General features: G+C 42.0%; 1 protein-coding gene across 3 annotated transcripts in view; it reads left to right on the forward strand.

Moving 5' to 3' along the window:
* The window catches only part of SLC9A7 (solute carrier family 9 member A7), a 147,725-nt gene that overhangs the window by 81,301 nt on the left and 45,246 nt on the right, over positions 1-21,178 (forward strand). For all 3 annotated transcript variants that reach the window (XM_060137519.1, XM_060137520.1, XM_060137518.1), the window contains exons 6-11: positions 14,516-14,621; positions 14,955-15,101; positions 16,053-16,153; positions 17,413-17,501; positions 17,594-17,707; positions 19,910-20,021. In XM_060137519.1, the coding sequence (XP_059993502.1) occupies positions 14,516-14,621; positions 14,955-15,101; positions 16,053-16,153; positions 17,413-17,501; positions 17,594-17,707; positions 19,910-20,021 (669 nt within the window). The remainder of the gene's footprint in view (positions 1-14,515; positions 14,622-14,954; positions 15,102-16,052; positions 16,154-17,412; positions 17,502-17,593; positions 17,708-19,909; positions 20,022-21,178) is intronic.

A 21,178-nucleotide genomic window follows, 5' to 3' on the forward strand; every position in this document is an offset into this window, starting at 1 on the left:
ACCACGAGGCATGTGGGATCTTAGTTCCCTGACCAGGGATCGAACCCATGCCCCCTGCAGTGGAAGTGTGAAGTCCTAACCACTGGGCCACCAGGGAAGTCCCTCTCACCCCCCTGTTTTCTTACAAACACTCTAAGTAAATTGATACTGAAGACTTGGCTGGTTGAAGCACCCTTGTTTGTGAGAAGAATGTGGGATGTGGAGTTGCAGGTGGTGGTTTGAGTTCTAGCCCTGCCAGTCAGTAAGCGGGTGGCCTGGGCACACTTTATCTCCTGAGCATCAGTTTCCTCATTTATGAAGTAGGAATAATGGTACCTGTTTCCTATTGTGAAGGGCTACTGTGAAGATTAAATGAGATAATGCATGTAAAGTGTTGAGCATAGCATCGGCTGATTATGTTGGTCTCTATCAACATCTTCTGACTCAGGCAGAGATTTCTCTGTTTTACCTCTTTGTGTGTGTGTGTGTGTGTGTGTGTGTGTGTGTGTGTGTGTGTGTAATAACAGGTTAGCACTTAACCTAAGCACTGTGAAAAGTAGCTTTATTATTCTAACACTACAATGTCTGTGACATCTCCAAATGTGTGTCTGTTGAGAAATGATTCTATATAAGTTTAAGAAAGGTGTTTAGTGTCTCTGAAAATATATTACTAACTATACTCATCTATAACTTTATTACTAAAATCTTATTAGTACCACCAATAAGCAAAGGGAAGTTAGTGTAACATAAAGATTACTGATACTGTTTTCTGAGCCATAGTGTCGCTTCATTTAATTGGATAGAAAGGCTTATTTTTCCAGATTATCTTTGTAATTGTTTACTTCACTTTAATGTGTCCATGCTGTGGTAGAAAATAATGGAAGGCATTACCATGACACACCATTCTTATTTGTCCTGTGAAGATTGGCACAGTAAAGGTTTTATAGAAATGAAAGTTCTAGAAAATTGAAACTTTAAACTTGTTAAACATCAGGACATTAACTTTAACTGCTTTTTAATGGAAATCTTTCTGAAATGTAAAATGTTTTTGTAAATTAAAAGTGTTTTACCAAAAAAAAAAAAAAAGTGTTTTACCAGCTTCCTAAAAATCTGTTGTTTGAGAACTTGGGCCATAAAAGAAATAAAAACTTTAAGTGCAGAGTTAGAGGGGAACCATAAGACCAAATTGACTTCTTGTGCCTGGTGCATCAAACAGAAATTCTGGTATTGGGATATGTAGTGGTATTGATGGATATCAAAGAGTAAGAGTCCTTGTCCCTGATTTCACTGTACTTGGCTCTTGTGTTTGGTCTTTCCGTTGATGGGGGCAGCCTGTGCGTGGTATGCTATAGGCTGCTCTGTGACCAGGAGCCCTCTCCATTCCGTGGTTATGTGTCATGGGTGCCACGTGCCATCTTTGTGGACTGTTACTTAAATGGATCCACAATTCAGGAAAGAAAATATAAGTTTCCAACCTGTAGTATTGCTACATTCATAAGCAGCTACCAGAGAAAATGAGCGCCATTCCTTCTTGTGAGCCATTATGCAGTGATTCCTCTCACTGGAATCCTGTCACTTTTATACCCCTCGAGTCAGTCAGACCCACTCACAGGTTTCAAAAGCTGTGATCTGTGTTGTCAGAGAGTAATTCTCTAGTTGCACCACCCAGGCTGGTCAGTCTTTTGCTTAGTCTTTGAGACTGAGTTCAAATCTGCCACCTGCCTGGTTATTCTTCCTTTACTGCTTCAGTCAGTAGCTCCCACAGCTCTTGAGTCAGGTCTATTTTCTACATAACATTACTTGCCGCTTTGTGCTGAGCGTTTGCAAGTGCTAAGTACTCTTTAGTACACAGATGGAGTGTTCAGGGAAAGTTAGTTGAAGGAACAAAGTCAGGTTCTTGATTTTTCCTTCTTTCTCTTTCCACCGTTCTTTCATTTTTCCCACTGCTTTTTAGATACCTGTACCAGCAGTCTTCAGTCAGTGAATTGTAATTTCTCAGTCCATGTCCAGTTGGAAACAGCTGCTGTGACCTTGTTCTCTCTGATTGCAAGGGTCCAGCTGTGGGGGGAGCCACTCACCCAGTCTGTCATCCCCTTCCTACCCCCACCCCTGCATCATCTTCTGGTTGTCCACACCCGTAGTCCTCATCTTGGTTGGGCACAGGCTTGCCCAGGAGGGACATGGCCGACTTCCTGCCTTGCTTTCTAAGGTGATGGGCAGGGAGAATGAGAAATTGAAATTCAGAACAGCCAAATTCAGACCAGTACAAAGTGTTAATTATTAATTATGCAGAGCTAGTGTTTATTGTCGTAAATAAATGAGTTAACTACACATTATTTTTTTTTTTACTACTGGTACAGTAGTATTTTAGGAAAATAGTGTTTAAAAGTCAAAGGGGCTTTTGAAAATCATGTACTCAAGGCTTCGCTTTACTCTGCCTTTGGACTTTGCTGTGCACTATTGGATGGCTTCCGTTTGCCCCTCCACATTTCCACACTACCCTTCCCCACTCTCTTCTTGGCACTGGGAGGCTGACTGGTATGGAAGATTGCAAAGGTTCCTTTGCCTTCTACTTTCCCATTGGATTTGTCCGCGGGGAGAGCACCAGTGGGAGACTGGGAGGAGGCTAGACATGCAGGGTCCCTGTGGGCTGGCTGTGTCCCTTGAACAAAGGTCACGGCTCCTGTTGGGTGACCCTCTCCACACAGCTCCTGGTTCTGGCAACCACTCCTTCCCTGGACTCTTTGAGCCTAGGGATGGTATAAAAGCTCCCTGTTTTCAGCCACAGGTACTGCCCTCCCCCTCTCCCGTGCTCTCTACACACTTCTATAAATAATGCCTTTATAAACACTTCTCAAATTACTCATCTGTTTCCTGCCAGAACCCTCGCTGATAAAGTCCTGGGACCCAGGTGTCCTGGGCTGCCAGCCCTGTGCTCTGTTCGTTGAGATTAGCCTCCACCAGTCTTGAGTCCCTGACTGACTGACTGACTGATGTGAACAGAGGCCTCTGGTGCCAACCCCCAGTGGACGTACTGTATGAGTAATAGATAAAATTTCTCTCGGGTTTGACCACTGAGATTTTGGGAAGTTTGTTACAGCAGCAGAAAGTAGCCCACCACACAGGGCCTGTTTTCTCATCTCTAAATTGGGAGATATGATACTACTACCTTCCTAGGGTTTTTATGAGGACTAAATGAGATTGTAAAATGTTTAGCATAGTGCCTGCTTCCCGGTAAGACCTTAACCATTGTTATTATTATCATTGTTAATTTTTCTTCAACATTGGGTTCAAAACAAGACAATTCTTGTGTCATATAACGATAAACTAAGAGTAGAGGTTTTGTATTAGTCAGGTTTCTTCAAAGAAACAGAATAAATAGGAGACATATGTGTGTGTGAGGGGGCGAGGGAAAGAGACATATTGATTGATTGACTGCTTGATTGTAACGAATTGGCTTATGTGATTATGGAGGCTAAGAAGTCTCAAGATCTGCAGTGCAAAGGCTTGAGAACCAGGAGATCCAATGCTGTAGTTCCAGTCTGGGTCCAAAGACAGGCAGAGAAAGTGAATTCTCCCTTACTCTGCCTTTTTTGTTCTAGTGAAACCTTCAACAGACCACATGAGTCCCACCCTCATTGAGGGGGGCCATCTGCTTTACTCAGTCTACTGACTCAAATGTTAATCTCATCCAGAACCTCACAGACACATCCAGAATAATGTTTAATCGAATATCTGGGCACCCCATGGTCCAGTCAAGTTGACAAGTAAAATTAACCATCACAGGTTTTATGTAAGGAGCCACACATATCGTTAATGTAATAAATAATCCAGAAAACAAGAACTTTTTTTAGCCTAATCCCTGAAGATTTTTCCTGTTGTGTAACTTGACAAACTGTTTTCAAGGGTGGAAGAAAGAGATTGACCTTGTTTGTGTCTTGTTTTATGCAGATGACATGTCTGTCCTTTAGGAAGTATGCCTGCTGGTGATGCCCCCTGTTGATGTCTGGTTAGCATCTGAAAGCTTAGAGTAGTGGTTTTAGTGCCTAGATTTACGATTATCTGGAGCAGCCTCATGATATAGCTGACATTTTTCAACTCCAAATTATTTTTTGTTTACTCTCAATAAATGAGTTGAACTTTTCGAAGAGAAAGGCGTGATGGGAAGTGGTTTCAGAATCTCCCTTAATCCCTAACAAAAATAGAGAAAGCAAGACAAGCAAAAAAGAAAACACAGACTCTACTAGCTGACAGAGTATCTCCATGAATCCCCAGTTATCAACTGGGGGGGTCAAACTACCTGTAGCAGTGAGCCTTAGGAATAAGAACAGCAACTGTGCTGGAGGAAGCAAAGGAAAGAGGGGCTGCTGGTCATTTTGATTGTCAGGGAACCTAGAAATTTCCCACAAGTATTCACAGTCAAAAGGAGGGATCCCCACTGGGAGCAAAGAATTTTATGGTTGTATTGGATAACATCAGTGAATATTGAGAGGAGGCTTTTCAGGCTCTAATTTGTGGGGGAGGGCAAGGAGACTGGAGGAGGCGTGAGGCTGCTGGAGTGACCTGGGCCCTCAGACCTCTCAGGAAGTTCCTTGTAGAAGATCTCTCTGCAAGGACAGAGCCACTGCCTAAAAATGACCTGCTCGGAGCACAGACCTTGATTGATTGGGCATTAAAGGAGAAAGAAAGCTCAGATAGTAATGGTGGAGAAGGCCAGAGGAAGTCGATCTGAGTATTGGCTACACCTCTGGGTGGCTACACCTCTGGACCATATTTTTAATACTTCAATGTAAAACCAGAAGAGGGAGCCCTAGAGCCATGAAACTGGAAAAGCTGTTCTGGGCCTTCTACCCCCTACCCACCTCACTTAATATGGGCAGCAGAAATGGATTGAGGTTGAACTTCATGTAAATATAAGAAAAAATGGGGATAACCCCTATGAATAATAAAGTTACAGATAATGAAGTCATACCAGAAGAAGAGGGTCCCAAAGCAGATGAAACTTTATTAACATTCCAACAGAAGCTAAAGTAAGTTAAGAAAATGATAGAAGTTATAAAAGAACTGTATACATCAGGATTGGAAAATTCAGAAATGAGAGGACTACACAATAGGGCGTTATGAAAAGAGAGCTGACAGAAAGGAATGGAGGGGGAACCCATGGAGAAAAAGAGATGTAAAGTATTAAAACAATAAATTTGAAAATGGGTAAACCCCGAATGATAGTGTCAAGGAATATACATCAGTGGCCAAACTATAAGGAAATGCAAGGAAATGATTCCTATAAATCATGTTACTGGTTACTTTTGAGTGAAGGAAGGGGCTTGAGAGTGGGATGGAACATATTGTGGGGGGCTTCTGTGGGGGTTGGCAAAGTTCCATTTCTTGAACTGGATGATGGTTACAAGAGTGGTTGGCTTATAATAGTGCTAAATATTTGTTTCGTTTTGTTTTCCAATAGTATCAGTTAGTAATGCACTTGGCTGCAAATAACAGAAAAATCTGGCTAATACTAGCTTAAACAGAGAGCTATTTAACTTGGCTAACGGCTCCGAGCTGGTGCCATGGCTGCCACTACAGTCAGGCATCCAGGCACTCAGTCTTTCTAGGTCATTACCCTTGGGTTTCAGACACACCTTAGTTGCCCCATGGAGGCAAGATGACGGCACTGCGTCCAGTCTCCTCCCTCTTCCAGGCAGCAAAAGTGGCACTCACCACAAGGGAAGCTGAAGAAGTGAGTTTAGTTTTTCAGGTCCTTATGGCAGAAACTAACAAAGCAGAAGGTAGTTGGGTGTGAGTGTTGAAAGAGAACCCCGCCTGCATGTGTACATTTAGAGCAGTGGTTCTCAACCGGGGGTGATTCTGTGCCACACCCCTCCCCCCACCCCCCTGCCCAGCAGACATTTGGCAATGTCTGGAGACATTTTTAGTTGTCACAACTTGGCAGGGGAGAATGTGCAGTGCTACTGGTATCTTGTGGGTAGAGGTCAGGGATGCTGCTAAACTGTCTTATGAGGCACAGGACAGCCCCCACGACAGAGTTATATGGCCCCGAATATCAGTAGAACTGAAGTTGAGAAACTCCAAAGCCCTTTCGGGTGGGTCCATAAAGTCAAAACTGATTTAATAATAATAGTAGTACATCATTTGTCTTTTTTACTTATGTTCTTTCACAAGTGTACCATTGAGTGGAGTTTTCCGGGGGCTATATAATGTGTGATACTGACTCTCTGTTGATCGAATGCAGAAACAGATATGAGAACCATCTATCTTCCATTACTTCACATGTTAAAGAGATCTGAGAAAATGTAAAACAGTGGCTCTCTTCTCACAATTTTTTTTGTTTGTTTTGGAAAATATAATTATTTTTCATTAAAAATATGTTAACATATAATGGTTTTACTAGTAATTTAAATGAATAAATATTTAATTTTTTGTTTTATTCAATACAGTAAATATTGATACCTATAGCCCACGAAACTAAAGCTCTTTGGGGCCTCAAAATTTTCTAAGGGTGTAAAGAAGTCCTGAGATCAAAAGTATGAGAGCTGCTGGTCTGGAAAATAGCTGATTTTTTAAAAAAAATTTTAATATCATTTTATCTTTTTATATAGCAGATTCTTATTAGTCATCAATTTTATACACATCAGTGTATACATGTCAATCCCAATTGCCCAATTCATCACACCACCATCCCCACCCCCCTGCCGCTTTCCCCCCTTGGTGTCCATACATTTGTTCTTTACATCTGTGTCTCAATTTCTGCGCTGCAAACCGGTTCACCTGTACGATTTTCTAGGTTCCACATATATACGTTAACGTATGATATTTGTTTTTCTCTTTCTGACTTACTTCAATCTGTATGACAGTCTCTAGGTCCCTCCACGTCTCAACAAATGACCCAATTTCGTTCCTTTTTATGGCTGAGTAATATTCCATTGTATATATGGACCACATCTTCCTTATCCATTCATCTGTCGATGGGCATTTAGGTTGCTTCCATGACCTGGCTATTGTAAATAGTGCTGCAATGAATATTGGGGTGCATGTGTCTTTTTGAATTATGGTTTTCTCTGGGTATATGCCCAGTAGTGGGACTGCTGGATCATATGGTAATTCTATTTTTAGTTTTTTAAGGAACCTCCATACTGTTCTCCATAGTGGCTGTATCAATTTACATTCCCACCAACAGTGCAAGAGGGTTCCCTTTTCTCCACACCCTCTCCAGCATTTGTTGTTTGTAGATTTTCTGATGATGCCCATTCAACCTGGTGTGAGGTGATACCTCATTGTAGATTTTATTTGCATTTCTCTAATAATTAGTGATGTTGAGCAGCTTCTCATGTACTTCTTGGCCATCTGTATGTCTTCTTCGGAGAAATGTCTGTTTTGGTCTTCTCCCCATTTTTGGATTGGGTTGTTTGTTGCTTTCATATTGAGCTGCATGAGCTGTTTATATATTTTGAAGATTAATCCTTTGTCCGTTGATTCGTCTGCAAATATTTTCTCCCATTCTGAGGGTTGTCTTTTTGTCTTGTTTATGGTATCCTTTGCTGTGCAAAAGCTTTGAAGTTTCATTAGGTCCCATTTGTTTATTGTGTTTTTATTTCCATTACTCTAGGAGGTGGATCAAAAAAGATCTTGCTGTGATTTATGTCAAAGAGTGTCCTTCCTATGTTTTCCTCTAAGAGTTTTATAGTGTGTGGTCTTACATTTAGGTCTCTAATCCATTTTGAGTTTAGTTTTGTGTATGGTGTTAGGGAATGTTCTGATTTCATTCTTTTACATGTACCTGTCCAGTTTTCCCAGCACCACTTATTGAAGAGACTGTCTTTTCTCCATTGTGTATCCTTGCCTCCTTTGTCATAAATTAGTTGACCATAGGTGCGTGGGTTTATCTCTGGGCCTTCTATCTTGTTCCATTGATCTATGTTTCTGTTTTTGTGCCAGTACCATGTTGTCTTGATTACTGTAGCTTTGTAGTATAGTCTGAAGTCAGGGAGTCTGATTCCTCCAGCTCCGTTTTTTTCCCTTAAGACTGCTTTGGCTATTCGGCGTCTTTTGTATCTCCATACAAATTTTAAGATTTTTTGTTCTAGTTCCGTAAAAAGTGCCATTGGTAATTTGATAGGGATTGCATTGAATCTGTAGATTGCTTTGGGTAGTATAGTCATTTTAACAATATTGATTCTTCCAATCCAAGAACATGATATACCTCTCCATCTGTTGGTATCATCTTTAATTTCTTTCATCAGTTTCTTATAGTTTTCTGCATACAGGTCTTTTGTCTCCCTAGGTAGGTTTATTCCTAGGTATTTTATTCTTATTGTTGCAGTGGTAAAGGGGAGTGTTTCCTTAATTTCTCTTTCAGATTTTTCATCATTAGTGTATAGGAATGCAAGAGATTTCTGTGCATTAATTTTGTATCCTGCAACTTTACCAAATTCACTGATTAGCTCTAGTAGTTTTCTGGTGGCATCTTTAGGATTCCCTATGTACAGTATCATGTCATCCGCAAACAGTGACAGTTTTAGTTCTTCTTTTCCAATTTGTATTCCTTTTATTTCTTTTTCTTCTCTGATTGCCGTGGCTAGGACTTCCAAAACTATGTTGAATAATAGTGGCGAGAGTGGACATCCTTGTCTTGCTCCTGATCGTAGAGGAAATGCTTTCAGTTTTTCACTATTGAGAATGATGTTTGCTGTGGGTTTGTCGTATATGGCCTTTATTATGTTGAGGTAGTTTCCCTCTGTGCCCACTTTCTAGAGAGTTTTTATCATAAATGAGTGTTGAATTTTGTCAAAAGCTTTTTCTGAATCTATTGAGATGATCATATGGTTTTTATTCTTCAGTTTGTTAATATGGTGTATCACATTGATTGATTTGCATATATTGAAGAAACCTTGCATCCCTGGGATAAATCCCACTTGATCATGATGTATGATCCTTTCAATGTGTTGTTGGATTCTGTTTGCTAGTATTTTGCTGAGGCTTTTTGCATCTGTATTCGTCAGTGATATTGGTCTGTAATTTTCTTTTTTTGTAGTATCTTTGTCTGGTTTTGGTATCAGGGTGATGGTGGCCTCATAGAATGAGTTTGCGAGTGTTCCTTCCTCCTCAATTTTTTGGAAGAGTTTGAGAAGAATGGGTGTTAGTTCTTCTCTAAATGTTTGATAGAATTCACCTGTGAAGCCATCCGGTCCTGGACTTTTGTTTGTTGGAAGATTTTTAATCACAGTTTCATGTTCATTACTTGTGATTGGTCTGTTCATATTTTCTATTTCTTCCTGGTTCAGTCTTGGAAGCTTATACCTTTCTAAGAATTTGTCTATTTCTTCCAGGTTGTCCATTTTATTGGCATAGAGTTGCTTGTAGTAGTCTCTTAGGATGCTATGTATTTCTGTGGTGTCTCTTGTAACTTCTCCTTTTTCATGTCTAATTTTATTGATTTGAGTCCTCTCCCTCTTTTTCTTGATGAGTCTGGCTAATGGTTTATCAATTTTGTTTATCTTCTCAAAGAACCAGCTTTTAGTTTTATTGATCTTTGCTATTGTTTTCTTTGTTTCTATTTCATTTATTTCTGCTCTGATCTTTATGATTTCTTTCCTTCTGCTAACTTTGGGTTTTGTTTTTCCTTCTTTCTCTAGTTCCTTTAGGTGTAAGATTAGATTGTTTATTTGAGATTTTTCTTGTTTCTTTAGGTAGGCTTTTATAGCTATAAACCTCCCTCTTAGAACTGCTTTTGCTGCATCCCATAGGTTTTGGATTGTCGTGTTTTCATTGTCATTTGTCTCCAGGTATTTTTTGATTTCCTCTTTGATTTCTTCAGTGGTCTCTTGGTTATTTAGTAACGTATTGTTTAGCCTCCATGTGTTTGTGTTTTTTACGTTTTTTCCCCTGTAATTCATTTCTAATCTCATAGCGTTGTGGTCAGAAAAGATGCTTGATATGATTTCAATTTTCTTAAATTTACTGTGGCTTTATTTGTGACCCAAGATATGATTTATCCTGGAGAATGTTCCGTGCGCACTTGAGAAGAAAGTGTAATCTGCTGTTTTTGGATGGAATGTCATATAAATATCAATTAAATATATCTAGTCTATTGTGTCATTTAAAGCTTCTGTTTCCTTATTTGTTTTCTTTTTGGATGATCTGTCCATAGGTATAAGTGAGGTGTTAAAGTCACCCACTATTATTGTGTTACTGTCGATTTCCTCTTTTATAGCTGTTAGCAGTTACCTTATGTATTGAGGTGTTCCTATGTTGCGTGCATATATATTTATAATTGTATATCTTCTTCTTGGATTGATCCCTTGATGATTATGTGGTGTCCTTCCTTGTCTCTTGTAACATTCTTTATTTTAAAATCTATTTTATCTTATATGAATATTGCTACTCCAGCTTTCTTTTGATTTCCATTTGCATGGAATATCTTTTTCCATCCCCTCACTTTCAGTCTGTATGTGTCCCTAGGTCTGAAGTGGGTCCCTTGTAGACAGCATATATAGGGGTCTTGTTTTTGTATCCATCCAGCAAGGCTGTGTCTTTTGCTTGGAGCATTTAATCCATTCACGTTTAAGGTAATTATCGATATGTATGTTCCTATGACCATTTTCTTAATTGTTTGGGGTTTGTTTTTGTAGGTCCTTTTCTTCTCTTGTGTTTCCCACTTAGAGAAGTTCCTTTAGCATTTGCTGTAGAGCTGGTTTGGTGATGCTGAATTCTCTTAGCTTTTGCTTGTCTGTAAAGCTTTTGATTTCTCCATGGAAGCTGAATGAGATCCTTGCTGGGTAGAGTAATCTTGGTTGTAGGTTCTTCCCTCTCATCACTTTAAGTATATCATGCTACTCCCTTCTGGCTTGTAGAGTTTCTGCTGAGAAATCAGCTGTTAACCTTATGGGAGTTCCCTTGTATGTTATTTGTCGTTTTTCCTTTGCTGCTTTCAATAATTTTTCTTTGTCTTTAATTTTTGCCAATTTGATTACTATGTGTCTCCGTGTGTTTCTCCTTGGGTTTATCCTGTGTGGGACTCTCTGTGCTTCCTGGACTTGGGTGGCTATTTCCTTTCCCATGTTAGGGAAGATTTCGACTATAATCTCTTCTAATATTTTCTTGGGTCCTTTCTCTTTCTCTTCTACTTCTGGGACCCCTATAATGCGAATGTTGTTGCGTTTAATGTTGTCCCAGAGGTCTCTTAGGTTGTCTTCATTTCTTTTCATTCTTTTTTCTTTATTCTGTTCTGCAGCAGTGAATTCCACCATTCTGTCTTCCGGTCACTTATGCGTTCTTCTGCCTCAGTTATTCCGCTATTGATTCCTTGTAGTGTAGTTTTCATTTCAGTTATTGTGTTGTTCATCTCTGTTTGTTTGTTATTTCATTCTTCTAGGTCTTTGTTAAACATTTCTTGCATCTTCTTGATCTTTGCCTCCATTCTTTTTCCGATGTCCTGGATCATCTTCACTATCATTACTCTGAATTCTTTTTCTGGAAGGTTGCCTATCTCCACTTCATTTAGTTGTTTTTCTGGGGTTTTATCTTCTTCCTTCATCTGGTACATAGCCCTCTGCCTTTTCATCTTGTCTCTCTTTCTGTGAATGTGGTTTTTGTTCCACAGGCTGCAGGATTGTAGTTTTTGCTTCTGCTGTCTGCCCTCTGGTGGATGAGGCTATCTAAGTTGCTTGTGCAAGTTTCCTGATGGGAGGGACTGGTGGTGGGTAGAGCTGGGTGTTGCTCTGGTGGGCAGAGCTCAGTAGATCTTTAATCTGCTTGTCTGCTGATGGGTGGGGCTGGGTTCCCTCCCTGTTGATTGTTTGTCCTGAGGCAACCCAACACTGGAGCCTACCTGGGCTCTTTGGTGGGGCTAATGGCAGACTCTGGGAGGGTTCACGCCAAGGAGTACTTCCCAGAACTTCTGCTGCCAGTGTCCTTGTCCTCATGGTGAGCCACAGCCACCCCCCGCCTCTGCAGGAGACCCTCCAACACTAGGAGGTAGGTCTGGTTCAGTCGTCCCCAGGGTCACTGCTCCTTCCCCCGGTTTCTGATGTGCACACTACTTTGTGTGCACCCTCCAAGAGTGGAGTCTCTGTCTCCCCCAGTCCTGTCAAAGTCCTGCAATCAAATCCCGCTAGGCTTCAAAGTCTTATTCTCTAGGAATTCCTCCTCCCATTGCTGGACCCCCAGGATGGGAAGCCTGACATGGGGCTGAGAACCTTCACTCCAGTGGGTGGACTTCTGTGGTATAAGTGTTCCCCAGTCTGTGAGTCACCCACCCACCCGTTATGGGATTTGATTTTACTGTGATTGCACCCCTCCTACCTTCTCACTGTGGCTTCTCCTTTGTCTTTGGATATGGGGTATCTTTTTTGGTGAGCTCCAGTGTCTTCCTGTGGATGATTGTCCAGCAGCTAGTTGTGATTCTGGTGTTTTCGCAAGAGGGAGTGAGAGCACGTCCTTCTACTCCGCCATCTTGGTTCATAATGGAAAATAGCTGATTTTTAAATGTCTATGAAATGTGAAAACTGTGAGAAGTGTAATTATGTATACTCTGTTATAAATGAAGACTTCATTATTTTGTAATCCTTTATTAAACCTTCACTGTACCCCGACCCTATGCTGGAGCACAGTGATCAATAAAATAGGGTTTCTATTTCCATGTTCTTTCTTTTTATTCCTAGTGGTCATTAACAGACATTTAAAGAGAAATTGATTTTGTTAGCTCTAAACTCAAACTTGAATGACCAGAAATAGGCATTTTGCCCCCATTATGTTTTTTTTATTTTTAATTTAAAAATTTTTAATTATTGTAGTTAATATGTAATGTTACATTAGTTTTACGTGTACAGCAAAGTATTACGTTATTTTTTTCCAGATTATATTCTTTTTTTTTAACATCTTTACTGGAATATAATTGCTTTACAGTGGTGTGTTAGTTTCTGCTTTATAACAAAGTGTATCAGTTATACATATACATATGTTCCCATATCTCTTCCCTCTTGCGTCTCCGTCCCTCCCACTCTCCCTATCCCACCCCTCTAGGTGGTCACAAAGCACCGAGCTGATCTCCCTGTGCTATGCGGCTGCTTCCCACTAGCTATCTATTTTACGTTTGGTAGTGTATATATGTCCATGCCACTCTCTCGCTTTGTCACAGCTTACCCTTCCCCCTCCCCATATCCTCAAGTCCATTCTCTTATATTACAAATTTTTGAATAAACTTTTTGTTGTATCTTTTGGATCTTAAAAGATGTAAGTCTGGGCCGATGACAAATTACCAGGAAATTGAACCTGCACTTTTATCTTCTAGTTTGGGAGCATGGCAGAGCCAGCTAGCACCAAGTTTACATGCTGTTCAGATCCCCAGCGAGCCCAGGTTTATGATCTTTCCATGTGCGGAGTCCTTTTTCCAATGCTTTACCACTAAGATTTTGAGATTAAAATGGTGCTTATGGACTTCCCTGATGGTGCAGTGGTTAAGCATCCACCTGCCAATGCAGGGGACATGGGTTCGATCCCTGGTCTGGGAGGATCCCCCATGCCGTGGAGCAACTAAGCCTGTGCGCCACAACTACTGAGCCCGCGCGCCGAGAGCCTGTGCTCCACAACAAGAGAAGCCACCACAATGAGAAGCCTGCACACCGCAACAAAGAGTAGTCCCAGCTCCCCACAACTAGAGAAAACCCACACGCAGCAGCAAAGACCCAACACAGCCAAAAATAAATTAGTTAATTAATTTAAAAACTAAAATGAAAAATAAAATAAAATAGGGTTTCTTTGCAGCAACATGGATGGACCTAGAGACTATCATACTAAGTGAAGTAAGTCAGAAAGAGAAAGACAAATACCATATGATATCACTTAATTTGGAATCTAAAATATGACGTGAACGAACCTATCTATGAAACAGAAAGAGACTCACAGACATAGAGAACAGACTTGTGGTTGCCAAAGGAGAGGAGGGTGGGGGAGGGATGGAATGGGAGATTTGGATTAGCAGATGCAAACTGTTATATATATCAATAGAATGGATAAACTAGCACAGGGAACTATATTCAGTATCTGTGATAAACCGTAATAGAAAAGAATACGAAAAAGAGTGTGTATGTGTGTGTGTGTGTATTCAGATATCACTTTGCTGTAACCTGAAACTAACACAACTTTGTAAATCAACTATACTTCAATAAAATAAAAAATAAAATAGGGTTTCTGCCTTCAAAGAGATTTCACCCCACCAGTAGAGCCAAGTCACATTAATTGTGATTATTTTTTACGTTCTGTAATAGAAGTGTTTTCAAAGTGTGATGAGATTACAGTTGAGAGCACAGTGTTATTAGAATCAAGCATCATATCACTCCTCATTAAGATTAGGAAGGTTGCCATTTTCATTTCTGCCATAGACAGACGACCCATCTTTGACTCCCTTCCTGTCTCCCAAACCACCCTGTCCCACCAAAGATAAGAATTGCTTCTATGAATTTGTTATCAGTGGCTTAAAGTCAGAAACCGAAACTAACTTGTATGCTTTTGTCCCATGTTTTAGTGACTGTCCTGGCGATATTTAATGAATTGCATGCAGATGTGGACCTTTACGCACTTCTGTTTGGAGAAAGTGTCCTAAATGATGCTGTTGCCATTGTACTGTCCTCGTAAGTAACAATATTTCTGCCTGGGAAGAGAGACTCTGGCTTCCTGAATGCTCTGGGCTAAAATCAGAGGCCCATCTTAAAAGTGTTAAATTTTGAATTGGGTGCTCTTCTAAATGAGGTTTATCGACTTAGTTGATAAAGTTACGTTGCTTTGTCCAGTTGGCAGCGGTTGGAATGCCGATACCATCATAACATGGTGACTGCAGATTAAATTAAATGAATACACCATGGGGAGTGCTCTGCAGAGTGTAGATGCCTATGTTTGTCGATATTTGTTAAGTACCATGGTGTAAAACCAGCTTAGTGTTTTTTAACTCTCTCTTTAAACTCCAGGTCTATTGTTGCCTACCAGCCAGCGGGGCTGAACACTCACGCCTTTGATGCTGCTGCCTTTTTTAAGTCAGTTGGCATTTTTCTAGGTATATTTAGTGGCTCTTTTACCATGGGAGCTGTGACTGGTGTTGTGACTGCTCTAATATCCTTTTTGTAGTTTCTGCCCCTGCCTAAGTATGACTATGTGGCATTGCACTTGGGAAAAGAAAGTTCTCAGTTCTTCCTTTCAGAAATGAATCTTAAATTAATTGTTCCACTGGGGGCTGGGGGCTCCTGAAATGTCACCCTTTGGTGAAACATGACAGTCGATGGCCTAGCTAAGAGTTTGAGAAAATGTTTGAGAGTGTAGCTCTTGGCTTAGCTCTGTCCTCACCTTTGTGTTTTCTGTCCTCCCTATAAACCTGTCGGAGATAGGAGCTTGGGGGAAGTGTCAGTTTTTTTGGGGGGGGGGGCTGAAAGAGTGGAAGAGCCAGGAGGAGGCTGGGAATCAGGGACCACCTCTCAGGAGGCTGGGAGGAAGCAGGCTGTGAAGTACTTCAGCCGCAGCCTGACTGCTGTTGTCAACTGTTCCAGGCCATATGGGACTAACGTGGCCGTAAGTAGCCAGGGACTATCTGGGGGAATTACAGCAAGGTGGCCTTCCTTAAGCCGAGGACTGCACAATATTGCCTTAAAAACCAACCAACCAACAAACCAACCAACATAAAAGCAAAGTGCAGAATGAGCAGGCAAGCCTTCCACAGGTTAAGATTTAATCATTTTAAGTGTACAATTCAGTGGCCTTAGGTACATCCACAATGTTGTGTAACCATCCCCACTGTTTCCCGAACCTTCTTCGTCATCCCCAACAGAAAGTGTGTGCCCATTAAACAATATGATCCCTATATCCTCCCCTCTCCCAGCCCTTGGAAACCTCTATTCTACTGGGAAGCTTCATTTTCTTTACTTTCAAAACCAAGCAGCAGCTCTGGGGCCCCAAAGGAAGAGCCGAAGGGAAAGGGTAGCCCTTAGGGAGGGGTCCTGGGCTAAGAGAGTGTGGTTCTCGGTGACCCTGATGCTTGTTGCTGGAGACAGTTCCTTGACTGGAGCTGACGTGACCAAGTTTACCAAGCTGCACTGCTTCCCCCTGCTGGAGACGGCGCTCTTCTTCCTGATGTCGTGGAGCACCTTCCTCTTGGCAGAAGCCTGTGGGTTTACCGGTGGGTTTCCTCTGCCCTTGGCCACCCTTCCCCTCACTGTGGCGGAGGCTGTGGGAGCTTGAGGGGAGCGAAGAATTCTTAAATAGCTGCTGCCCGGAGTTGATAAACCACTCACGGAGTGTCCATATGGAGGACTGCTGAGCAAGGCTGGTGTTCCGCCTTATGAATAATTTAGTTTCCCAGAGCTACATATTTTTTAAAGGATAAGCTTTATTGTTTCAAACTCAGTTACATCTTTGAGTACTCGTTCTAACTATAAGTAGATACTTAGCTGCAAAAGTTACTGAATATATTAACACCTTATTTGTATCCTCCCCTGGATTGCTTCGTTATTTTACAAACAGTAGCAATAACAAGCAAAATATATATCCTTTTAAAGGTAATTTTGCTTTTACTCAGATGAGTGTGAGCACAATTTTTCCTTGTTTTGTTTTTGGTCTGTTTAATCATTGCTTTTCAATACTGTGTTTTTATGGTGCCCGTTTCATAGATTATTAGTGGGAGTGATCATGTGGTTTTAGTTCCTCACATGCCCTCATTAAAAAAAATAAATCATTGGATTTTTCTATTAGAAAACTCAAGTACAGTTACTATATATACATAATCCAGGTAATTCAGAAGTCCTTTTTATCGTCTTTTCAAAATATTGCAGCATATCTTTATATGCCCCACTTCCTTTAAAACTTGACAATCATCTGTAAATATATAGGCAAAGTCCCAGGTGTGTTAATTGTCTTACACAACAAAATAGTCACCGTTAACCAGAAATCTAGATTATCAGGGCCAGGATAATTGGGCTAGTACTCTGGATCCATTTTGTCTGAAGCCCTAGACCATGCAAAAATATAAAGCATTGGTTTGAAATTAAATGCATTCATTCAGTGAACAGAGAGGAATATGACAAAAGCGTGTGATGGGCGCACACTTCACAGTCTCTTTGAGGGAATGAATGCTAAATGCCATGCCATATAGAGATGGCCAATTCAGTAGGAGTTTAGAAGAGGGGAGAGAATGCTCTTAAATCTGGAACAAGAGGTAAATCAGTGGCCTTGTCTTTGAAGGAGGGCAGGGTTGGGAGAAGCAAAGGTTGATATGAGAAGTGTGGGCAGAGGGAGCTTTCAGTAATAGGAAATTTTCAAAAACTTTCAGGAAGTTGGGTATGCTGGGCTTGACTACCTTAACTTTTTGTTTCAGGTAGGATTTTTTTCTGCTTCTTTTTTTCCCTCCATTGATTTTTTTTTTTTAAACTCTCTTGCCAGGCGTTGTAGCTGTCCTTTTCTGTGGAATCACACAAGCTCATTACACCTACAACAATCTGTCGGTGGAATCAAGAAGTCGAACGAAGCAGGTGAGGGAGAGGCCTGTGTCCCCACAAGTGACCTGCGAATACAAGGGAGGGGACCCACAGGGTTTACGGCTTCCTTTTCCCTTTTTGTGCAGCTCTTTGAGGTGTTACACTTCCTGGCAGAGAACTTCATCTTCTCCTACATGGGCCTGGCGCTGTTTACCTTCCAGAAGCACGTTTTCAGCCCCGTTTTCATCATTGGAGCTTTTGTATCCTTTTTTTGGTTCCCCCATTTTCTACACGGAAAGACAACCACTGCTGCGGAAGCTGTAACAACAATAATTTCTAGTTTGGCGGGGAGGTGACTGAGCCAGCACTGGTTCATGGTATTTTTATGATGAGAAAAAGAAGGCTTAAGTGGTAAATATAAAGCTAAGTGTATTTGATTTCAAGGACCGGTGTTGATTCTAGGGTTGCCCTTTCTGCGTTTTCTGTGTAAGGTGGCCTTTCTGTTACACTGGTGATTGGCAGGTGGTAGTTTGTTTTTTAAAGCACCCTTCCTAGAAGAGCTAAAAATCAGCAACCGGTATCAGTCCCCCAAATTGTTTTTTTCTCATTGCCACGTGAATTCCAATCCAGGAGCTTCCCCGTTTGGAAGACCTGAAGGTTCTGTGTCTCTTGCTCTCAGCTGCACGTGGTTGCAAGCAGCCCTTCCTCTCACCGCCCAGGGCAGCCCACAGGCAGTGTGCACGCTTTCACCCAAGCTTCCGTATGGTGACCCTTTTCTTTAACGCAAAAAAAAAAAAAAAGAAATGGAGAGGAAGGGCAGATTAAATGGAGAAATACTGGGTTCTTTGATTTAGTCCCATCGTGAGAGCAGTTTTTGGAAGAGAGACACAGTTTTGGGGGTTGGCTCCTCTCAAGTGAGGAGAGATACAAATGCCCAGCAGTACGTGGACAGCTGAGGGCTTTGCTCAGTTGGCCTCAGATCCTTATTGTTTTCGTTAAAGTGAACTCTTCTGGGCCTTGGAACTATAGCAGGAGTCCACTATTGCCTTTTCTGAGGTCTCATGGGTATCCTTAGATCTTGGGATGCTGGCCCCCCCAAAAAGGAGTATTTTTCTCTTCTGGGCTTCTCATTTATTGTGCAGGTATAAATGATACTCACCAAGCAGCTAGAGAGTGACAGTGGCCTAATGCCATGCCAGAGTCCTGCCAGTTAGAGTGTTATCTGCTTCAACTGGGGCTCATTTCTTAGATTTACACACTCAACAGACCACGAGCTAAAGATCCAGCGGATCAGTGTTTTTATTCTTAAGAAAGACCTGGCATGTCATTTTGATTTGCATTCTTAGCGCGGCATCCTGTGAGAGATAGTGAGAGTGCTGCCTTGTTTACAGCGAGGGGGCCTTGTTCAAGGGGGAGCCGGGGCCTCTGTGAATCCTGAAGGCCGCTTCCACTTGCGGACTTATGCGTGGCTCCTGGGATAGAATGTTATAAGCACGACCTCTTTCCTTCTGTGAAAAAGAAAACAAAACAATAGCAGAAAGGGGGAAAAAAGAGAGCGAGAAAAGAAGAAAAGTAGTTAGTATTTTATGCTAGAGAAGGCAGAAGACAGTCCCGCCCTCGCTTCTGTCTGAAACAGCTGCAGCTCCGGCTGGTCGAAACGGAAGCTCCCTGTTCCTCTGGCTCCCACAGTGGTTTCCTCCTATGACCAGGGCAGTGTGCATCTCTCTGCTGGGCTCTGTTCTAAACTCAGCAAGTGACGAATGACCGGTTTCCCTGAATTCTTTGGTTTGCACAGTAAGAGTTCCTCTTCCACACTCCTCCGTTTCCATCTCTTACCTCCCCAAAGATATGTTAGCCACTTAGGCAGATAAATCTCCCCAGGGTGATCCTTGTGAGGAATATGAATATGTCTTCATGGTAGGAATACTGTAAGTTTCCCCACCTCTTATTTGTAGTATCTTCCTGGTCATACAAACCCCTGATGTTTACTTCCAACCAAAGCTTACAAGCTCACCCACCAAGCTTTCTCTTTATAGTTTGACTCAGGGGTTAGTAATTTTTTCTTCTTGTGATTTTTTTTCTTCCAATAGAGTCCAGCACGCTGTTTGCTTCTCTTAACTCCCCACCCCAGCCACGGCACCTTAGCTTATTTCTGGACTCATTTTTAGGTAGGTCGGAGACTTGGTCCATATCAGTTTAATCAAATCAAGAAGTTACAACAGTGTGTTTAACAGGCCAAAAATTGTCTCTGTGAGCCAGGAGGTTGGGAAAATTGGCCAGTGGAATCCCACTTGCTGCTGAGACTTGTTTGGTGGGAAATGAGACAGCCTGCCTTCTCTGTGCAACTCTCCTGATCACAGCAAGGTGTCATGGCATTCCTAAAACTCTCTGCTCAGTCACAGGTTGTGTGAAAGTGCTATCCTGGAAACCTGTTGGGCCCTTAACCTCCACCTGGCGGCCAGGTTGCCATCTTCCTGGGAAGAGCTGCACACATCTACCCGCTCTCCTTCTTCCTCAACTTGGGCAGAAGGCACAAGATTGGCTGGAATTTTCAACACATGATGATGTTTTCAGGTAAAAAAAATGTAAATAAAATGAGTTTTATTAACTTTCTATGGAGTAAAAGAAATAAAATATACTCACATTAGCAAGATGAGCCCCAAACTGGAAGATAACAGCTGTGATAGTTCTGCTTGACTTACACTGTCTCCCAAATGCTTCCTCTTCACTACAAAGCTGAGAAGAGTGGAGAAGCCACTGAGGGGACAAAGGACAATAAAGAAATATGTAGAGATAAAGAAAGGAGAGAGCAATTGGCATGAGGTAGATGGTGCAGTGAGAGTGGAAAGCATCCGACTTTATAGACGAGACCCAAGTAAGAGCACCTCTATAGGGCAGAGGGAGGAGATAGGCAAAAGGCCACCGTGACCCTTAAAGGTGCCTCTGTCCGGGAAGGGGGAGAGGCTGTACAAGAGGCAACGTGAGTAGCAGCCCTTTACTGCCACACAGTAGTTCTTGGAGGCCTCAGAGAGTCATACTGAAATCACACCAGCAGGCACTGCTCAGCAAAGCAGTTGCTTTGTCTAGTCCTTGCTTGCATCTGCACTTAAGTACACAGCCCGCCTTAATGATTTCCTTTCACTCTGACACACATTTGTTGAGCATCCTTGTTATATAAGTCACACTTCAAGGTTGTGGAGGATACAGAAACCCACCTCCTTCCAGGAGCTCACAGTCCACTGTGGGGAGACAGGTGTACAAAGAGCTAAGTTTCTCCCAAGAGAGGCTGGTGAATTGCACAAGAGAGGCTAGTGAATTGCACAAAAGAAAAGCAGGGCCCAGGGCCATCTTCGCCAAGGGGTAGCCTTCGAACTGGACTTGGATGCAGTGGCATTTCAGGAGGTGGCAGGTTGGAAGGGCAGGAAAGCATTGCTGTGTGTGGCTTTTTCAGGGAAGGGTAGCAGTCTGGTTTAAATGTGAGACACATGGGATAATGCAGAACGAGAGTGAGGTTGGAAAGGGAAATTGCATGTAAACTGGTGCAAGCCTTCAGGTTGCATCTGAATCACCTGTTGGGCCGGTTAATAGCAGATTGCTGGGCCCCACCACCAGAGTGTGATTCTGAGGGTACGGGGTGAGCCCCGAGAATTTGCATCTCTAACATCTTCTCGGCTGCTGCTGCTGCTGCAGCTGGTTTGAGGACCACACTTCAAGAATCATTGCTGGAGTCT

The sequence above is a fragment of the Lagenorhynchus albirostris genome, chromosome X (genome assembly GCF_949774975.1).
Source record: "Lagenorhynchus albirostris chromosome X, mLagAlb1.1, whole genome shotgun sequence".
Classification (NCBI taxonomy): domain Eukaryota; kingdom Metazoa; phylum Chordata; class Mammalia; order Artiodactyla; family Delphinidae; genus Lagenorhynchus; species Lagenorhynchus albirostris.